This window comes from Cryptomeria japonica, chromosome 11 (genome assembly GCF_030272615.1).
Source record: "Cryptomeria japonica chromosome 11, Sugi_1.0, whole genome shotgun sequence".
NCBI lineage: Eukaryota > Viridiplantae > Streptophyta > Pinopsida > Cupressales > Cupressaceae > Cryptomeria > Cryptomeria japonica.
In genome coordinates this window covers 9,962,689-9,981,953 of record NC_081415.1, presented here as the reverse complement: position 1 = coordinate 9,981,953, position 19,265 = coordinate 9,962,689, and the positions used below count along the sequence as shown (strand labels likewise).

Here is a 19,265-nt window from a genome sequence, read left to right as displayed (position 1 = left end):
CTCTATAGTCATCAAAAGAAACCCTTCCAAGCCAAGCATAATAGCTAACCATAAGACAAATCAACAAGATGGATTCGAGGTGGATATCACCATTGACAAAGGAAACAACATAGATTGAATGAAAAGTGAACATTTAGAAGCCATCGATGTCTATATGTATATACTCTCTCTCTCTCTCTCTCTCTCTCTCTCTCTCTCTATCTATCTATATATATATATATATATATATATATATATATATATATATATATATATATATATATATATATATATATATATATATGCACACACATATATGTGCATTCAAATTTATATATGTATGCAAGACACGGACAATGAAAACACATTAATCAATTAAGCAGGACAACAATGCACACAGAGAATGAAAATGCAGACAATGAAAACCTTAAACTATATGTATATATGTGTAGATATTTATATATGCACACACACACACACACATATGCATACACGTATATCTACATACATACATACATACATACATACATACATACATACATACATATATGTCCAAAAACACAGACAATGAACACAAACACATAATGAGAATTATGATAATTAGAACCCTAAATCAACAAAGCAACAAAGAAACCAAGATACAAAATCACAACAAAGACAACGAAAAATGCTAAAAGTAATCAAGTGATATGGCAATGTACACAAGAAATGCAAACACAGGCAACGAAAGCCCTAAATTTGTTAAATGCAAGAGTACCCGAAGCCAACCAACAGATAGAGCAACAGAGACATAGAATGAAGGCGAAGCCAACAAAAGCCCTAAAATTAATTAATCGACATAGTGTGCAAGTGATTCCCATCCAAAAGAATGTATATGTAAAACACAAACAATGAAAATGCATCAATTAATTAAGTTGCACACCAACAGAGGTAGAGAAAGGAAATGTAGACAATGAAACCTCTAAATTATCTAACTAACAGAATAACAAAGTGACAAAATGAAAAAAACAACAATGCAAAACACTAAAATTAATTAAGTGGTAGAGTAACATGCATGGACAATGCAAGCGCAAACAATGACAACCCAAAATTTGTTAAGTGGTAGAGTAAATGATGGTAAATAACCCACGGACCAAGCTAGACTCATAATGAAAATGCAGACAATGAAACCCTAAATGGATCGATAGATAACCCCAAAACACAAGTAAAAGGGCAATGATAAAACCCTAACAATGCAAACAATTTAAACCATACATTTATTAAGAGCCAGAGTAATGGAGAAACACGAGTAAAACACAAGCAATGAAACCGACTAAATAGATTCTATCATTTTTTATAACCTCGATGTTTAGAATACAAACCCAACAAATTTGCAGAGTTGACACAACAACAACAAAATCAAAACACAAACAATCAACCTTTTAGTTAGAGTTACCTGAGGTGTTGAACTGAAAGATGAAAGATACAATTACCTCGCTTCTCTAGTGAGACCTCTTGAACCAAACACATAGAAGAACCCATGAATAAGCTGAGAAGCACAATGGACATACACAATGAAAGCTCAAAGAGGAAGTCGAAGACCAAAAATGATATCCAGACAATGAAAACCCAAAATTAGTTGTGAACTTCGTTTCCGACAACAAGCACAATGAAAATGTAGAAAATGAAAACCCAACATTAATTGTTAATTTTGTTTGGCGATGATGGACGTGAGAGACACACTGGCCAAGGACATGAAAAACACTCTACAACAACCAAATCTTTAGCTGCATTAAATGCAATCTCTTTAGTCACCGCCAAAGCCATCCATACAGAACGTGGTAGGTGGTATGTCACCTTACCGCCACGTCACACTCCAATCCATCAATAAAACACCTGCTTCAACTTGTCTTTTCATCGATCGGAAAATAGAATTTGACCCAAAAAAATGTTGGAAAATAGACAATCGCAGAAAACTGACACTTTAACAGGCAAAAACCCGCACAAATAGCCTCCCGACTATAATAAGCCTTAATATAATGAAGATGACCTAAAAGACATTTTAACACATACCTCGTTAGCCTTGATAGAAGACCCCCCTAATATTTTATCTTTTTGTAAACGCCCTTGCGGGTGGATATACACAAACTAGAGATTAATTAAAACCCAATACACCATTCTCCGTAAGACAAAAAATTCTGAGTGAGTCCTCTATAAGTGATTGGCCTAACCAAATTTTCTACGAGCGGAAAACAAGAGGAGAGGGTTTGCAACACAAAATCTTCACAGGTTGCGAGATCGAGTCTCCAGTAGGCGCTCCTCGCAACTTTATCTCTTGCTGTGAACTATTATAATATTGTTATCAATGGCAGCTATTCCCCCTCCACAGCAGCAACAGGCTCAGCAGCAACAACAGCAGCAAGGTGAACCACAGATGGCACCTTGGATGAACGGTAATGTAATTTGCCGCCTCTTAACTAGGGTTTACGTCTGATTGATTGTTCTTACTTTTTTTCGCGGGTTTTTAGGGTTTAGGTTTTGTAGAGATTTATGCTAGTTTTTAAGTTTTCTTATTCGAAGAAGGTTTGGCTGTTGACTGTGTTTGTTAAACTTCATGCCGTTGGTCTTATATTCCATTTTTTGTTTTCCTTATAATCTTATGTTTTGCTAGCATACGACACTTTTTTTTGGATGCACAGACCGATACGCTTAGATAGAACTTAGTTGCACCTAAATAAGAAATTTGTCTAAATGGTGCTGATATTTACTGTTTGGATAAATTTCCAAGATGAATTGGACCATATGCGACAGAAGCTTGTGTTTTCCCATTTTTTGGGTTCAGGTCTGGGGGTTTAATATTTGTAATTAGGGAAATTACTTTACAAGTAACTTTTGAGTTGTTTGGCAAGATCAAGGGTGCATTGTTTTGGTCATCTCTATCAGGAACTTGCATTTAGCCTCATCCCTTGCCCACAGAAAGTTAGACTTCGAGTATATTCAATAATACAGTTTATCTTGTCTGCTCGGAATTGGACCAGGGACTCCGTTTTGAAATCTGGGATTAGTTTACCACTAATGTTATATTTATTTTCTTCACACGGTTTTTTTTGAAGTATTTTGTGTCACTGTTGTTATCCCGAACGATAAGGCAATTGAAAAGAACTTCGTGCACCTAAACAATATATTTGCCCCAATGCCACTGCCGTTCACAAGATTTATTGAAGGCATTCTGTAGATAAATAGTACTAAATACGACTTCTTATTTTGTGATTTCCCACAGTTTCAGGGTTTAGGTTTTAGAGGGTTTAATTATTAATATTTATTTTTATTTGTTAAGTTAATTTCCTTTTCATTATTGGTAACCATCTCCTCAGTTCCAATTTAGTGGCATGTCTTACATCGCATTCCCCTTCGACTTATGTCTGTCCTTGTTCGTTTGGATGCCCACACTCCTGTGGGGAGTGATGCACTTGCACTTGTTCTACTTTTTGGGGGTAAAATGCACCTAGCAGGTTGGATACCGTTTTCTACCCAATTTAAACATTTTATCATGACCCATAAGAGTTAACCCAAGTCTCTTTCATAATAGCCTTGAAGCTCACAACCTGACCTCATTTCATTCAACATAATGGAGGGATTGATGCTATTCTTCTTTACTTCTTTCATTATCTGTTTGAAAATACTGGCTATGGATTATATCTTGAACGATGTATAAGGGAGTCAGAAGTGAATGCGTTCGAGGGGTAGGTGGATTGGAAGGTTCTTTGTACTCCTAAGATTGGCCATGAAGACAAAATTTAGGAGAACAAAATTTAAACAATTTAGATGGTAAAATTAAGGAAAAGCCTTAGTGGGATTCCACAAGGAACCTAATAACTTCAATTGATATTTGGGTTGGCTGTGAAATAATCAACTTAGTTTATCCTTCACCATAAATTTCATGGAGTTATGCTTTTTATTTTGTTCATTAGGGCATGCTATACATATTGACTTTTCCTCTTCCTGGTGATGGATTGCTGAGTGCAATCTGAAATGTTGATTCAAAAATACACACACAGATTCTTCTAGAAGCATTCTTGTAACTACTCTGGTTTCTGTTCAAGAAGTCCCACTACTTTTTTACCACGTGAGCTCACCCATCTCTTTTTTTTGGTCCTTTTTTTTCTTTTTTTATTTGTTTTTGATATAAGGGGTTTGCTAATCAATGATATTCTTAATCATATAGAAGAGAAATGTAAACAAATGCATTCTTAATGATTTATAAGACAAGTATAAACAAAAGTACACAGATGTAGGTCGATTGGCAAGGTTTGCTCTACTTCTGGGTTTGGCCATAAAGTTGAAATATAGGGGTGCAAAATTTGAGCTGAGATTTATGAATTTCACAATGTAAACATTAATCTTGCTTCTTCTTTTTTTATTCAATGGAGATCTATTTTCAATTTCTATTTTTTGTATAACTCTTTCCGACCGTCAAACCATTTTATTTCTAATTTTATACTGAACTTTGTGTACTTAAAGAAACGATTTGTCTGATTCTTTCCGCCTTCATAGAGTTATGTTGGCAGATTTAATAATATAGATCAGTCTAAATATGTTATAGATTCATTGGTTTCAACGTATTGCAAGCCACTGTATTCAGACTTTGTTACTTTTCAGTTTTGAGCTTTGTTCTTGTAGATCAGAAGAATGACACATGAACCTATAAAATTAGGTTAATAGCATGTTTTATCATGGGTGGGGTGAGGTTGGGTTGGGTGTCGTTTTTAAATAGGTCATGCGAGTATGTGAAAATGACTATTATCTTTATTACATTTAAATGAAGTTAATAGGAAAATACGGGCTTGGGCAGGAGGATGGAATGCTATCCCTGAGCTTAAGTTTGTTGTGACAGTGGCTAGTGGCTACTATTGAGAAGATATGTTTGCATAAAATGGTGGCCTTTTTGCACGTCCATCTTGCCCCCCTGTTTAAGTGGGGGAGTTTAAGATAGATATTTGGTTTGTGCTGCATGGAATTTGTCACTCTTTATGTTGGGTAGGATGCCATTTCCAGTATGCAGGTATATGAATAAGGGTACAACAATATTCTAACTAATTTTAGGAAGATATATATGATTAAATTGTGGGTCTTTTTTGCACATGCCCATCTTGCCTTTTTGATAAATCAGGGTAGGTGTAACATCAATATTTGCTCTGTTTTGTAAGTAAAAATTATCAAATATATTATATTTTATGTTTAAATAGTTTTTAAGAAAGTTTGGATGGTTTTTCTTGGCAAATCAGATCACTTAGCTGCAGTTATTAACATAAACCTATGGCACTTTTAAGTAGCTGAGAAGGAATTGAGTTGTTTCTATTCTGCCAAACTTGTCTGGAACTTTTATACCTTGTCTCAGTCTGGATCTTTGGAATGTGAATGGGGTCCATCATTGTGGCAGTTTCCCCTAGACAATGGCTCACTGGATACACTAGACTGTTTGTTTATCTGAAAGGAGATATTAGATAATTTGCAAAGTCCAATTTATGCACCGAGTTAAACAAGTAATTATATTTGTCAATTCTGGCAATAATTGAATTCTATTTAGTTTACGTTAAAATATTTTTTACAGAAGTTATTTGCACCATAGAGAGCAGTGTAAAAGCTGTTCAAATATATGTGTGTATCTATACATGTGTAGTTTAAAATTTTACACTAAAACTTTGCCAGATTGCAAGTACTTGTAAAAAAATCATAGGGCAAGCGACTCAAGAGTTTGTTCGCTGGTGAGTTTTGGATGGGGATTCATTGAATGAATTGTAAGCCAGCTTGCCCAAAATCATGATGAGAGAAAAATCATTTGGAGATGCATAAATTTTGTCTGCAGCTATAAAAGCATCAAAACACTTCATTTTTTCACAATTGCTTCTTTGAGCTCTCACTGGTTTGACACATCACAACATCTGCAAGTGAATTCAATGGATTTTGTGTGTATGTAACCTGACAATGTGTGTTCTTTTATTGTTTTTGTTTTGTTTTGTTTATGGTTTATTGTTATCTTTTTTAATTCTTCTCTGTTATTAGCTGCGAGGGTTTAACTTCACATTTTATAATATTCATTTCTTTTTTAGTTTATGCTAGAGTTTCAAATTCAGTTTTTTGTTTGCAATATATCTCCAAGTGTCAACCCTACAGACCCTGCTTGGCGGCATGGGACCCCAGGGGGAGAAACAAGACAAGTTGTAAGTATTGTGGTGATGAAGATGAGAGGCATCAATTGACTCAAAGATCATCATGCATGGATCCATGGAAGAGATGTTTTGCGTTGTGACAAAGTAGAACCTCATGTTATACAAGTGGTTATGGCTCTCCTTTCTTTATATGAGGAGATGAAGCAGAATGGGTGTTGGCAGATGTACTGGCACAACTATGAGATGTTATTAATAATTATGAATCTGGTCACATATGTGATATGACATCTGTATTATGACTCTTATTAACTCGAACTTGGAATTAATAAGTAAATCACTATGATCAATGATGTGTAATAGTGTAGTGAACTTATGTTTTCTTTCGTTCTATGAATTAATAAAAAACTACGTATCAGTTTTCTAAATTCATTTTATGTATGTTTTTAAAGGTTGTTTTGTAAATATATGTGTTTTTTCACGTTCAGAAATTTTGCCGAGCCACCAAGTCCGAGTCAAACCTGGGTTTGCTGTTTTTGTGAAGTCTTAAGTTTTTAACTGTGTAATACATGTTTCTGTAGGTGGAAATGACTTTTACTGTAATCAGTTTCTTGCAATGTTTTTCTCAGTTTTGAGTATGGGGACGCAGAGACTCTGTTCCAGTCAGTGGCAATTTTTTTCTTCTGTAATTTGGGGATGGTGGCGCAACAGAAACTAATGTACCATATCAAAATTACTATAAAATTTTTTTTTAAATAAAAACAAGTCTAGCTTATTTAAGCAAACAGAAACTCTCAGTACACCAAAAGTCCATATGTCAGATGCATAAAATACCAATATCTAACAATTATGATCTTATTCAATCCCAATGTGGAAGATATTCTATATGCAAACAATCAAACAATCAAGCAGCTAGAATAAGAAAAAAAAACTATTGCAGAAATACAAGAGCAAGGCAGCTAAAATTGCTGCTAAATTAAGGTAGATTTCTATTAGTTGCATCATTTTTGAGCAAATCCTTTGGAAATTTAGCCATGTCTCTAAGAAGGTGAACCCCACTAAAAGTCATCATCCTTGCGAGGACATCCTGACATTCCCAGGTACACTGGGGCATCTCCTTGGCATTACATAACAGAGAGATACTACTTGAAATCTGATAATGCTGGAGAATTGGATGCTCTCAATACTGGCTTTAGGGAATAAAGTATAAGAAGAGCTATTGGAGAGAAATCCCAATACAGAAATTGAAAAAATAATGAAGCATGTCTCCGAAAATATGACTGTTGCATATTTAAAATATCGAAAATTGCACAATGAAATAAAACTCAATTTTGATATTTGATACTTAGTTGTCAGATGAGTGTCTGGAAGGCAGATTGCAGTTTGAATTATTATATTATTTACTAAATCCACTGGATTAGTAGTCTATCAAATTAATATTCAATTTCCCTAATCTTGTGCATTCAATTGTACCATGTCACAGGGTTTGCTGAACTTAATCCACGAAGTTTGAAATATGGTGAACTTTTAAAAAACTTAAAATAGCTATTTCAGTTTGCGCTAGAATTATTACAGATAAAGGGCTAAGGGATTATTTTTAATCTTTTCCATGAAAGTAACACTCACAACAAATTTTCTTAACTGTTATTTCATGGGTCTGTGAGTCAATGCCACACAAGTCTTGCAGCAAATGATGGTATCTGAAACTTCTGTCAGAGGAAGTAGCTTAGGAGGGAGATTTCGTGAGTTGCATTTTTTTTCTTTGGAAAGTGTTTCAGAAACCCTAGTATCATAGGCTGGAGAAAGCACCTTGTGGGTTGAGGCAGTGACGGTGTTCTTCTCATTTGGTGATTTTCTTTTGTGGCATCCAACATTACACTTAGTCTACCACTGTCTAGTTGAGGAAGCAGGGCCCTATGTAGTGCCAGAGGGATTCAGGATACCAGTAGAGTTTGTGGGAGTGGCATTTTTTCTTTTTGTTAAGAGTTGATTTTCTGTTTGTCTTTGATTATACCCTTTTTATCTTATAAAAATATATTAGTAATGTATCCATTGTTTTTATTTTCTTTTTATCCTTTTTTTTAATTAAAATTTAATACATTAAAAGTTAATGTTCTAAAATATTTAATGTAGATTTTTAATTGTTAATGTATATAATAGATAAAATTGAATATTAAGTCTATCAGTTTTCCACAATCCATAATAGTAGTTGTTGCTGTTTCTGGATTTGATTGTGTGTATTTCACACAATCAAATCCAGAAACAGAAACAACAAAAAATTAACATATTACATATTTTTAATTCAAATTGATAAATATTTTAATATATTTAAATTTTTTATAATGTATTTAATTTAGTCTAATAATATTTTATTAGTTGAATTTAATCAGGAATTCTTTTTGGCGAATTTTATCTTTTTCAAACTTCATCCAAATTTTATTTTTGCTGAACATGAACACAAACACATACATTGTGACATAGGAATTCTATATTCAAGTGTGCTTCTGAATTTTCATTCACAACCGCAATCTCCCAAATTGGTATGTAATTTTGCTTATAAATAATATCTGTACTATGTACCAAGAGTTATTTACTATTGTTTAATCCTGATAAAGAAATTGGAAAAATAATTAAGTATTTGTCAAAAATTAAGATTGATGTACATTAAAATATTTGAAAACTGCATGAAGAAACTAAAACCCATTTTTATTTGATTCTGTGCTTTCAGATTACTGTCTGGAAATCAAATTGCAGATTGAATTATATACCAAACCACTGGATTACTAATACTTAAATCAATATTCAATTTCCTTTATTTGGCTTTGCTTTTTCTAGGCAAGCGTGCTTATTTAAAGCATTTGTTCTGTACAAGTTCAATCTGCCAAATTGTTATGTAATGTTACTCATAAATAGTAGTAAGAGAATATATTCTGCAGTGTATGTTAGTGATCAATAATGCTTTTGAATGTAGCTGTTTGAGAGTTTTTACACCAACATTTTGGATCACATTCCACGATTCATTATCAGGATCAAAAGAACATAAGGCATATTGCAGACAATTGCTTAGTAAATAGAAGGGGAAAAGAAAGGGTGGATCAGAAAATGAAGGAGAATAAAGGACAAAGAGAATCAATTGATGTTGCGTATGGATTAGATTGTGTGAATAGTTTTTAATCAAACGCTTTAGATCACACTCTGTGATCCATCATCAGGATAATAGAGAGCTAAGAGAGACAAAAGATGAGTAGTTACAGACCAGGACCAGAAAGGAGGCAACATGAGAAAAATAGATAAATTGGGGGTGAAGTTAATAAATATAAATATAAGAAGAGAGGAGTACGGAAAAACAGAAACAAAAAGATAAGAATCAAATACTAAAAGTAATACAAACAGAGAATAATCTTGATAAAAACCAATTTCAAACATAATATTTATAATGATGACACATTATATGATATGATTAAAACATGAAAGAAAGAAATAATTAGAAGCTACATTTCTAATCTTGGAAGAGGTACTTATAATTACAGAAATTGAAAATACCTGAGATAAAGAAGAGGGTGAGCTAATATAAATAGTATCATAACTATTAAAGAGATCTAGATAAAAATGTAAACAAGAAGGTAAAAAATATAGTAATTCATCAAAAATCCCTTGTGAAAAGCACGCTTCCCATATCCAGGGGTGTTTCCAATCTCCTTCGCCCATATTATATTTCCTGCTGCTCCAATGCATTATTTGCTGTTCATCGTTGCTATCCAAAATGTTTGACCATAGGCACTTCTTATTTGGAATAAAAATCTTTGAAGTTAAGTGTCGGCATCCCATAATTTGTTATGCTGTTATTACCAGTGCTATGTTGCTGATGTTTGGTGGAGTTCGAGTTTAGTTATGGTGATTTTGTACATAATTACACATTTTACCAGAATTTGTTTTCAAACATGTAGTTCATTTTGATTGGTCTTGACAACCTGTTTTACCTATCTCTGAGAATATAACTTTTATTGGTTGTCTTATCAAAATTTCAGGGCCAAACGCATTAGCTACTCCATCAGTCTCTGGGCATCCTTCTGGTCCTCAAGCTCACATGGCAGGGAACCCTTCATCATCTGGACCACTGGTAAGCATGTGTATGAGAATTTTGAAATAAATGTTATTTAACTTTTATAGGGGTTTTGATAATCTGAAATTTATCTGTTCTTTCTTTTCTTCTCTCCCCCTCGTTCTCTCTATTTCTATCTATTGTCAGCCACCTCGACCCCCTGGTATGATATCTTCAGGGCCTCAGAACTTTGGACCTCCGATGCCAGTGCAAGTATGCTGTCTGACCTATGAATAGTTTTTAATTATAACTATTTTATCAGTTCCACCTTGGATGTTTGCACAAAAGCATAACATAGGAAACTATTCTCCTTGAAGTTTTTAACAAAGAAGTCTTATGATTGACAGCAGTTTAGACCAGGAGTAGCTCCACAGTCGAACCAGCAATTTATGAATCCAGGTAGCCAACAGTTTCGGCCTGTAGCACAAGGCATGCCACCACCAAACATGTCTGTCCAACCACAGCCTGTTCAATATCCTCCACAGATGCAGCATATGCCTCCACGCCCAGGGCAGCAACATCAGGTGCCACCGTCATCACAGGCTCCACCTATGTCATATCTTCAGCAACCAAGGCCAATGGTAACTGGGCCTTCTCAGTCCCAGCAATCTCAGCAATCATCTCAGCCTGTGAATATGCCACCTCCACCAGGTTTGGGGGGCATGGGAATGCCACCATCATCATCCTATACGGTACACTTATTTTCATATGTTGTATTTATGTTATCAGTTATCTATAAGCTTGTTTCTTATAGTAAAAAATGTCTTAAGTAGTTGGTTATGTCTTTGCATGCTACTGATAGGCTTATTTTCGTTTCCCTTTTATTAGTTTGCTACATCCTCTCCGTATGGACAACCGCCAAATTCATTCAATGCTAATCCAGCCTATCAACCTGTTTCTCAACCGCAACATATGCCAATGGTGAATCCTGGAACTCAGCAATGGGGATCTGCAGGTCAAAATAGTGCTGTGCCACAAGCAGTACAAACAAACCAACAGGCAATTTCTGCTTCTGTAAGATTCCATCCCACGGGTTTTACTGATATGATTTTGCTAGGACATATGGTTGCAATGTTTGGTGTAGACAAGGGGGTCTTGTCTTTAGTGTCAACTTGCCAGATCAATCGTTGTTTCCATGAAATTAACAATTCTTTTGGATTTCTTCAGGGGGCTCCTGGACAACCTTTGAATTCTAATTCACAAAGTTCTTCTGAGTGGCAAGAACATACTGCTGGAGATGGAAGGAGGTATCAAGTTGATACATTGGAACTGCATTTTTAGATTTAGTTGTTTTAAGAAACAGCAATTCTGTGTCAAGCTGGGTTTGATATGGTCTTATCTTAAAAGATGTGGTCTTTTGAAATGAAGTGTATTGTTCAATAGTTATTTAATATTTATATATCTGTTTATTTGGACTTTCCAAGAAAAGGCACAAAGTCTTATAAATATTTTGAGGAATTGACAATCATTTTTGAAAACTGGGGATGTATTATTTGTTGGCCTTTTTCTTGCCTTGGTTTGCATGCAGTATGCCTTTATAGGATCAAATAAATATTTTGGCCTTCTTCTTGGCTTGGTTTGCATGCAGTATGCCTTTATAGGTTCAAGTTCAATTTTGTTTAATTGCAGAGGCATGTTTTAGATATCTGTGGAGGGTATCACTGAACTTCAGATTTTCTGTTTTCATGTAGATACTATTACAATAAACGGACAAGGCAGTCTAGTTGGGAGAAACCTTTAGAATTGATGACACCAATTGAGGTGAGATATCCAAGATTTCTTGCCTTCTGCTTGTGTCAAGTGCATATGTATGCTGTTACCATAGAATGGTTCATTAACTTATCAATTGTTGAATATCCTTGGAATCTGTAAAATCTTAATCTTCACTCACGTGGTAGATAATATGTGGACTAGTTGATTGAACTTGTTTCATGTAGATTACGTTTTTCTTTGCATGGCCTACCACTCTTTTGTTGACGTCTTATGGCAAGATCGGAGATCAATAAACAGGTCTGTATGCCTACTTCTAAGGTGGGATGTTTTCTTTCTTGTTTTATGAAGTTGGGTGATCCTTGCTTCCAAATTATACCATTACTTTTATGAGGGATTTGTCCTTTTGCTCCAAAAGGAAAAATGTTGAATGTTGTCATTTTCATAATTTCTGATCCCTCTTAATGCCGAACAATGTTGTGTATAGAATTTTTAAATTTACTCTAAAGGAGGAATTGCAACTGAGTCCTTGAAATGGATAGTTGTCATGATGTACTCCTGCACAATATCTGTATAAAAACAATTTGAAATAAAAAATATGTTTAAGCAATTATCAAACAAAGCTAGGAAGGAAAAAATGCTGTTAAGAACTTCCAAGAAAGTATTAGTTTTAGATTTGCCTCCAAATTCTTTTAATGTAGATGGTAGGGACACTATAGCTTGAATTTGCCTACAAACACATAGATTTGATGATTATTATTGTTAGTTTACTGTCAAAAGAATGTGCCAAATCCAAGTGGTTGTTGGCATGAGCTTGAATATGGTAAGTTGCATGCGTCTTAAGGTGAATATTCTATATATTTTGTTATGGCAACATTGCTTTTTGCTAAATGTTGGTTTATGTTTTGATATGTGAAAAAATGTTGCATGCTGATGAGGAAGCCTGAACTTTACATAGACTTTGTTAGCATTTGATAAATGCCATTTCATTACTAATCTTGTGAGTGTGAGGTGTAGAAATAAACATTAAGTACTTTGAAAGTCATGTGTGGTCGTCCTGAACTGATAACTTCCAGATGGCTGTGTCTTATGAAGAAAAGCTCAACAAATAATAATTAATTGAGAACATCAATTCAAATCCATAATATTTTGTAGAGGATGTTAGTACAGATCTTTATATGTTTTATGTGCCTAGTTTTTCAACCACTTACCTTTATGTATGTTGACAAGTTAAGCTACGCGGGCAATTCTTTTTACGGTTTGGTTCAACATCTTGATGTTGTAGGATGAAAATTTCATTTCTAGGACATTCAAGTTTAGAGAATATTAACAGCCATGAAATGGACCTGGATTGTTCTGGCAACTGATAAATTTGAAATTAGACTGTAGCATAGTGTGGACCTTATTTTTATTTCTTCTAATATTGAATCTGGTACAACTGTATTGAGATAAAATGATACTCCTCTCTCATATGTAGACCTGGAATTGGCAAATTGGTCTTTATTATAGTACACAACACATAAGTAACAACAAAATGTTATCTTCAAATCCTGCCAGAATACTGTGTTGTCTTGTGACTCAGCTCATCAGTGTATGGTGGAAGAGGGAAGAATGTGTAGGTTCAGGGTACAGTTTTCGACTTTAACCATATTTATAGTTCTCAAGGTATTAACTTGACAATCACTTAAGGTTTCTAAATTCTGTTTGTTTCTAAAATATCTTAATTTCTAGCTCAACATGCCGGCCCATACTGCCAATGACATTTGGCACATGTTTGGAAATTAAGAACACAATCTGAATGTGAAATGAGATACTTCTGTAGGCCATTAGCTTCACAGATCAACAGATGATCAAGGATAGGGAACCAATTTAATGGTAGCTTTGTCCTTGCACCCTTTACTTAGATCTAATACACATAGCCCTGATGAATGATACAGACACAAAATATCATTGTTTTAATTCAGATTTAAACACGCACAAACCATAAGTAGCAATATCACAGATTGAAACATTTATTACAGGTCTTCGAAACCTTGTATGCAATCAGTTGATCTCTCTTTTAAAAATGTGAAATTGGTTATTCCATTTTCTCCAATAGTCTTGGTCTACCAAAAAAGATACCACCCCTCCATTTTCGTCAGCAAGAGTCTATCTGATCTTTTCCGTTCAAGAGCTCACCTTTTTCATTATTAGAAGCCAACTGAAAGATTGATTTTCCAACATTTTGTTTCTTGACTTTTCAAATTTGGGTAGACCCTTAGCATTTTTCTCGTCTCATTCAGTCTGACTCTTTGTTCCATATGATGACCCTTTGCCTCATTCATGTTCAACATGAACGTTGATCAAAGAGGAATCTCTTTATTCTGCCTACTTTTGCCTGTGGAAAATTTAGATGCCTTTTGGGTTATTTAAGCTTGCACTACGCGTAGAATGCTCATGCTCATGCCTTTTGGATGCTCTCACTTTAATGTAGCATAACCCTAATCTGAATGCCATTAGTTATGCTGATCAATGTAAAAACATCTTACCAACAAGAACTAAAGGATCGAAGTAACCTTAAACCTAGGTTTCCTATCTCACCTACTTAGGTAGTTTGCAATCAATTTTCTAAAATCATGGTTGTCAGGTGGGGCTTTGATGGAAGCTGAAAATTAGTTTGTTGTCTGTCCTACTTGCCTTGGGCGATTCTCAATGCTTCAATAGATTATATAATCATATCCAAAGTGACCTTTTTTGAAATTCTAAACATGTGCTATTTTCTATGGTTTTGTTAGCAGGGGAAAAGATGGCAAAGTTTCTGGTTAAGTTTGTTGGATGATGCTGACGACATTATGGGTACATGATGTAAATGATATGCTTTTTTGTTTATTTTTATCTTATGATTAGTAGACTTTTGTCAGATTGTGTAAAAATCAAGGGATTTGGTATGAGTGATATTATATAAGTTTAGGAGATTTGTTTAATGCATTGCATTTTGCAAATTACATAATTTGAAATTGATGAGTTTTTAAGAGAACAATGATTGTTTATATTTGTACATTAATACTAATCTACATCTCTCTTCCTGAAATTTCCCTAGTCTTATTTTTGTTGTCTTCTTGTATCTAGTCAGTTTAAAGAAGGCTGTTTATGTTTCATATGAAACATTATCATTCTATGCCACTGAATTGCCATGGTTCCTTAGATGTTTCACTTGGATAACTTATTACACTGGTGGCCTAGAGTTTATTTGTCCATATCAATTTGGGATTTGATCTATTTTTCATGCTTTTGCTTGTTCACTATCCATCTCATTTGAGTTAACTACAGATGTTTATTGCAGTGCTTTCTTTCAAATCACTCTGTGCGAGTGTAATGAGTTTTGTTTCTTAATGTTTAGTCAATGATTCTGCTTTGGAAACTTTATTTAATAGTTGGTATGCTTTTCGTTTAATATGTTTTTATAAATTGGGTAGTTTACTGTTTCATCTTTGGTGGTGATACAATGGTAAGGGACGAGAAAAACCAGTTTAAGTGACAAGGCTTGTCAACTAAAGGCACATAAGTAATTACAGAGATGCATCATTATTTCTTTTGTGAATTTCATTGTTTTTCTGACAGCAATATTCATCTTCCATAGCATCATAGCTAGCTGCTGCGGATTTCTTGTTTATCAGGTTTTGACATCCCGTTTGCAGTGCTGGAAACATTGGTATTGCAGTTGCATAGGCTTGTTAAACATACTTATTAAATGTAGACACGCGGTCATCACATGCATATATTTCATCTCTTTAATCAAACAAATAAAAATAATGAACACACAAACAATGCATTTCTGGACTATAATAGTAGGTTGCTAGAGCCTTCCGAATTTCAGATCCAGTACAAATAGGACTAGTTGACATCCTGTGTACAATACAATGGGAATCATTCTGAAGCTTTGCTGGTTTGCCAAAATCATGGTATCGGTTTTTATGTAGTAGTGGAATTCTATATTGTTTGAAGGTTTAAAATTACAGAACATAAATTAGAGAATATAGTTTATATTTGCTTATATTTCTTTTTATTTTAAATTTAATTTTTTTGTTAGCATATATATTGGATGAAAACTGGAAAGTGTTTGGGTTGTGTATACTTCACCATCCTAAACACTTTGGTTATGTTGCCTTATTCATATTTAACATTTATGTCAACTTCAGGAATGCCAGAACTGGACAATCCAGTAGGTCCTTAATAAGGAATTATATGGTGGAGATCGTATATTGCATTTATAACTCATATAAACTATTGATGGGTGAAGCCTAAAACTGACATGATATACCTGATTGACTGATGAAATATGGTTTCAAAGCAGGATGACATCAATTCAAAAACGTTAGACTTGTTGGTTGTCATGGAGATAGTACTGTTTGTACTTGGTACGGTGTTAGATAGCATCAAAGAGAGATTTGCCTGAACATCAAGTCTCATTTTAGAAGCGTTTGTGAATTGATATCAGTGTTTACAGAGTGTGATCTGAAATATCGATAAAAATCTCGCACAGTTTCTATCAGAAGCTTGCTAATTTGTTGTAATGGTTTAAGGAAATATCATGTCTGTTAATTGATTTTTTCTCCTATTTGTATTGGAAATTATTGAAGCATATAGTGTTCTTTGTATCAACGCTGATCATGTTGCAGGCTAACAGTTACCATATTTTGAATATTTATTTTGCCATATTCTTCTCATTTTGCTATGTCAACCTGTTTCGATTGCTTGGATTAAGAAATCTTTTAGAGCTGTCTTTTTAACCTTCCACATGTTTATGTAAGATGCAAACAATAGGGACTTGAAGAATTTTTTTTTCAAATAATCTTCAGATATGGTTAGCATTTGAAATAATCTTCAAATATGGTTACCATTGGTTAAGTGATTTGTTAAAGTTGATGTTGACCTAGTTTAGAGTTTGCTTCATTGATGATGGGATAAGCTTATTTATGAGTTTCTTGCTACTTGGTTCTAGTTTTGCCCAATATTCTCTTTGTATTAAGTTTAACTGACATTCAGTTCCTTGTTAGTTGTTCATCTTATTTCTCATATATTTTGGATATTCACTAATTAGAATCTTAAGACATGTCAGAGGAATGAAATCATGGACTGGGAACTTGATTGAGATGCAATTGTGGGTTTTAAAATTGTTTAATATCATTTGTCTCTAGAACTATGGTATTTACATTTTGTCTTAATCATTCTTTTACAATAATTAGTTATTGTCTCCACTGTGTAACAGCGGGCAGATGCATCCACTGTCTGGAAAGAATTCACGACCCCAGAAGGAAGAAAGTAGTAATCTTGTCCCTGGATAAAATACTTTATATTTTTTGATGATTGGCTTGAGCTCTACTATAATCAAATATCTAAATATTGGGATTCTGTAATCTGTTTTATAGGTATTATTACAATAAGGTTACAAAACAGTCCAAGTGGACAATTCCAGATGATCTAAGGGTTTGTATAGCTATTTTATTCTTTTTGCAGAAAATTCAAGTCGTTTGATGATTGCTAACTTTTCAATAACCAAAGAGTTTTTTATTTAGATGATTGTTAATTTTAATAATAACCAAGGAGTTCATTTTTCTTTTTATTTCTGGACCTTCAGATTGCTCGAGAGCAGGCAGAGAAAGCGGCAAATCCAGTCACAAACTCTGAAGGATCATTATCTATGGCTCCGTCACCTGTTCCGGTTGCAGTAGTTTCTTCTCCAGCAAAAGCATCTCCAAATATGTCTGTTGCCAGCGTCACTGTTACTCCCACGGTTTTAGCTCCAACAGGGCCTTCAACTGTTTCTGCATCAGTTATGCCTCTTATGCCAACAAATCCAGCTACTTTAATGCCTTCTGTCATTCCCACTGTTCCCACCTTGATTGGAGCTGTCTCACCTGCTTTGGCTGCATCTGTTCCTACAGCTACTCCGGCAGCTGTTATCATGCCAACAATCACCGTGGCTTCAGCATCCATTACCAGTCCACCTCCTTCAGTTCCATCAAATACTGTTGTTCCTGTAACTACAGCACTGGCTGCATCTACTGCAGTGCCTGTCGTCACTGTGGAAACTACCACTGCTACAATTGACACAACAATGTATGGATATTCTATTTAGCTAGTCTTGAAAACTTAGTTTATTACAAATTTTTAGTTGGCTTTATAGAATTTATGCATCAAAGAGATACAGTTTCAGCTGACAATTCTCATCTAATATTTATTATGTTTCTTTAGGTCAAATATTGGTGATTCAAAGGAAGGAGGAACGGATGAGACTTCTGCACAGGATCAGGAGGTAGAACATTTATTTAAATATTTTCTTATTCAGATGGCTTTTCAAGAATGGTAGATACAAGCAATACTTTTTTTGCATTTATCTGTTTAGATTTATCAGATAGGCTATTTTAGGTGGGAACCCCCACCGGATTTTCCTCAGGAATTTTCTTTTTGTCATTTTTACTGTTGTTATTTTCCTTCTCACTGTTCTGTTCTGTCGTATTTATTGGAATTGTACTAAGCTTGATGAGAGGCAATTCGGAAAATTTGTAGTCAATAATTGGCTAATTAATTCTCCGTTTTGCTAGGAGAGTAAAAACAATAATCAATGTGTTTTTAGAAAAATATGTATGATCCAATGGAAATTTTCCAAGAAAGATCAACGAGTTAGATTTCCATGGACACATAAGGGCATTTGAAACTTCTTGTCATGCATGATAAAAATAGGATTTTTTTTTTGAATAAATAGGCATATTAAGTAGATTTTAAGATTTGATCTTTAATGGGCTAAATAAATAAATGTATATAACCAAAAATGGATTAGTTAAAATAGTTAATTTCAAAAAGTAGTGATTTGATAAATTAAAATATTATTTTGGGAATAAGGCACTTAACTTTTGAAATATAATCAACTCTCATAATTTGTTTTAAGTATAAAAACTATAAAAGCTATGTCAAATTTTAATAATAATATAAGATAGTATAATAATGATTTAATATTAATTATAATATAATATTTGGAATTATAATAATATAAAAATATTTATAAAATAATATAAGACAATATTAATTATTCTTATGGACATTGTGGAAGTAAAGGTGCTGCCATATTTTCAATAACAAAGAGAGCAGCAAATACGATATTTTATACAAAATAGAGATAACATTCAGCGAGCATTTGAACACCTATGTGTCATCCAAATCGCACCTTCTCTGCCTAGGACTATCTATTTTGGGAATAAGGCACTTAACTTTTGAAATATAATCAACTCTCATAATTTGTTTTAAGTATAAAAACTATAAAAGCTATGTCAAATTTTAATAATAATATA

General features: G+C 33.9%; 1 protein-coding gene across 20 annotated transcripts in view; it reads left to right on the top strand.

Moving 5' to 3' along the window:
* Positions 1–2,131: 2,131 nt before the first annotated feature.
* LOC131050727 (pre-mRNA-processing protein 40A) overlaps positions 2,132–19,265 on the top strand; it is a 44,408-nt gene continuing 27,274 nt past the window's right edge. For 13 of the 20 annotated variants that reach the window (XR_009107011.2, XR_009107008.2, XR_009107010.2 and 10 more), the window contains exons 1-11: positions 2,132–2,411; positions 10,154–10,245; positions 10,375–10,440; positions 10,575–10,919; positions 11,056–11,241; positions 11,395–11,474; positions 11,919–11,988; positions 17,186–17,238; positions 17,346–17,403; positions 17,555–18,036; positions 18,172–18,232. Coding sequence is in view for 12 of the 20 variants with exons in the window: in XM_057984973.2 (XP_057840956.2) it covers positions 2,324–2,411; positions 10,154–10,245; positions 10,375–10,440; positions 10,575–10,919; positions 11,056–11,241; positions 11,395–11,474; positions 11,919–11,988; positions 17,186–17,238; positions 17,346–17,403; positions 17,555–18,036; positions 18,172–18,232 (1,581 nt within the window). In the remaining 8 variants the exon portion in view is untranslated. The remainder of the gene's footprint in view (positions 2,412–10,153; positions 10,246–10,374; positions 10,441–10,574; positions 10,920–11,055; positions 11,242–11,394; positions 11,475–11,918; positions 11,989–17,185; positions 17,239–17,345; positions 17,404–17,554; positions 18,037–18,171; positions 18,233–19,265) is intronic. The other 7 variants (XR_009107005.2, XR_009107004.2, XM_057984963.2 and 4 more) reach the window with 4 other exon arrangements.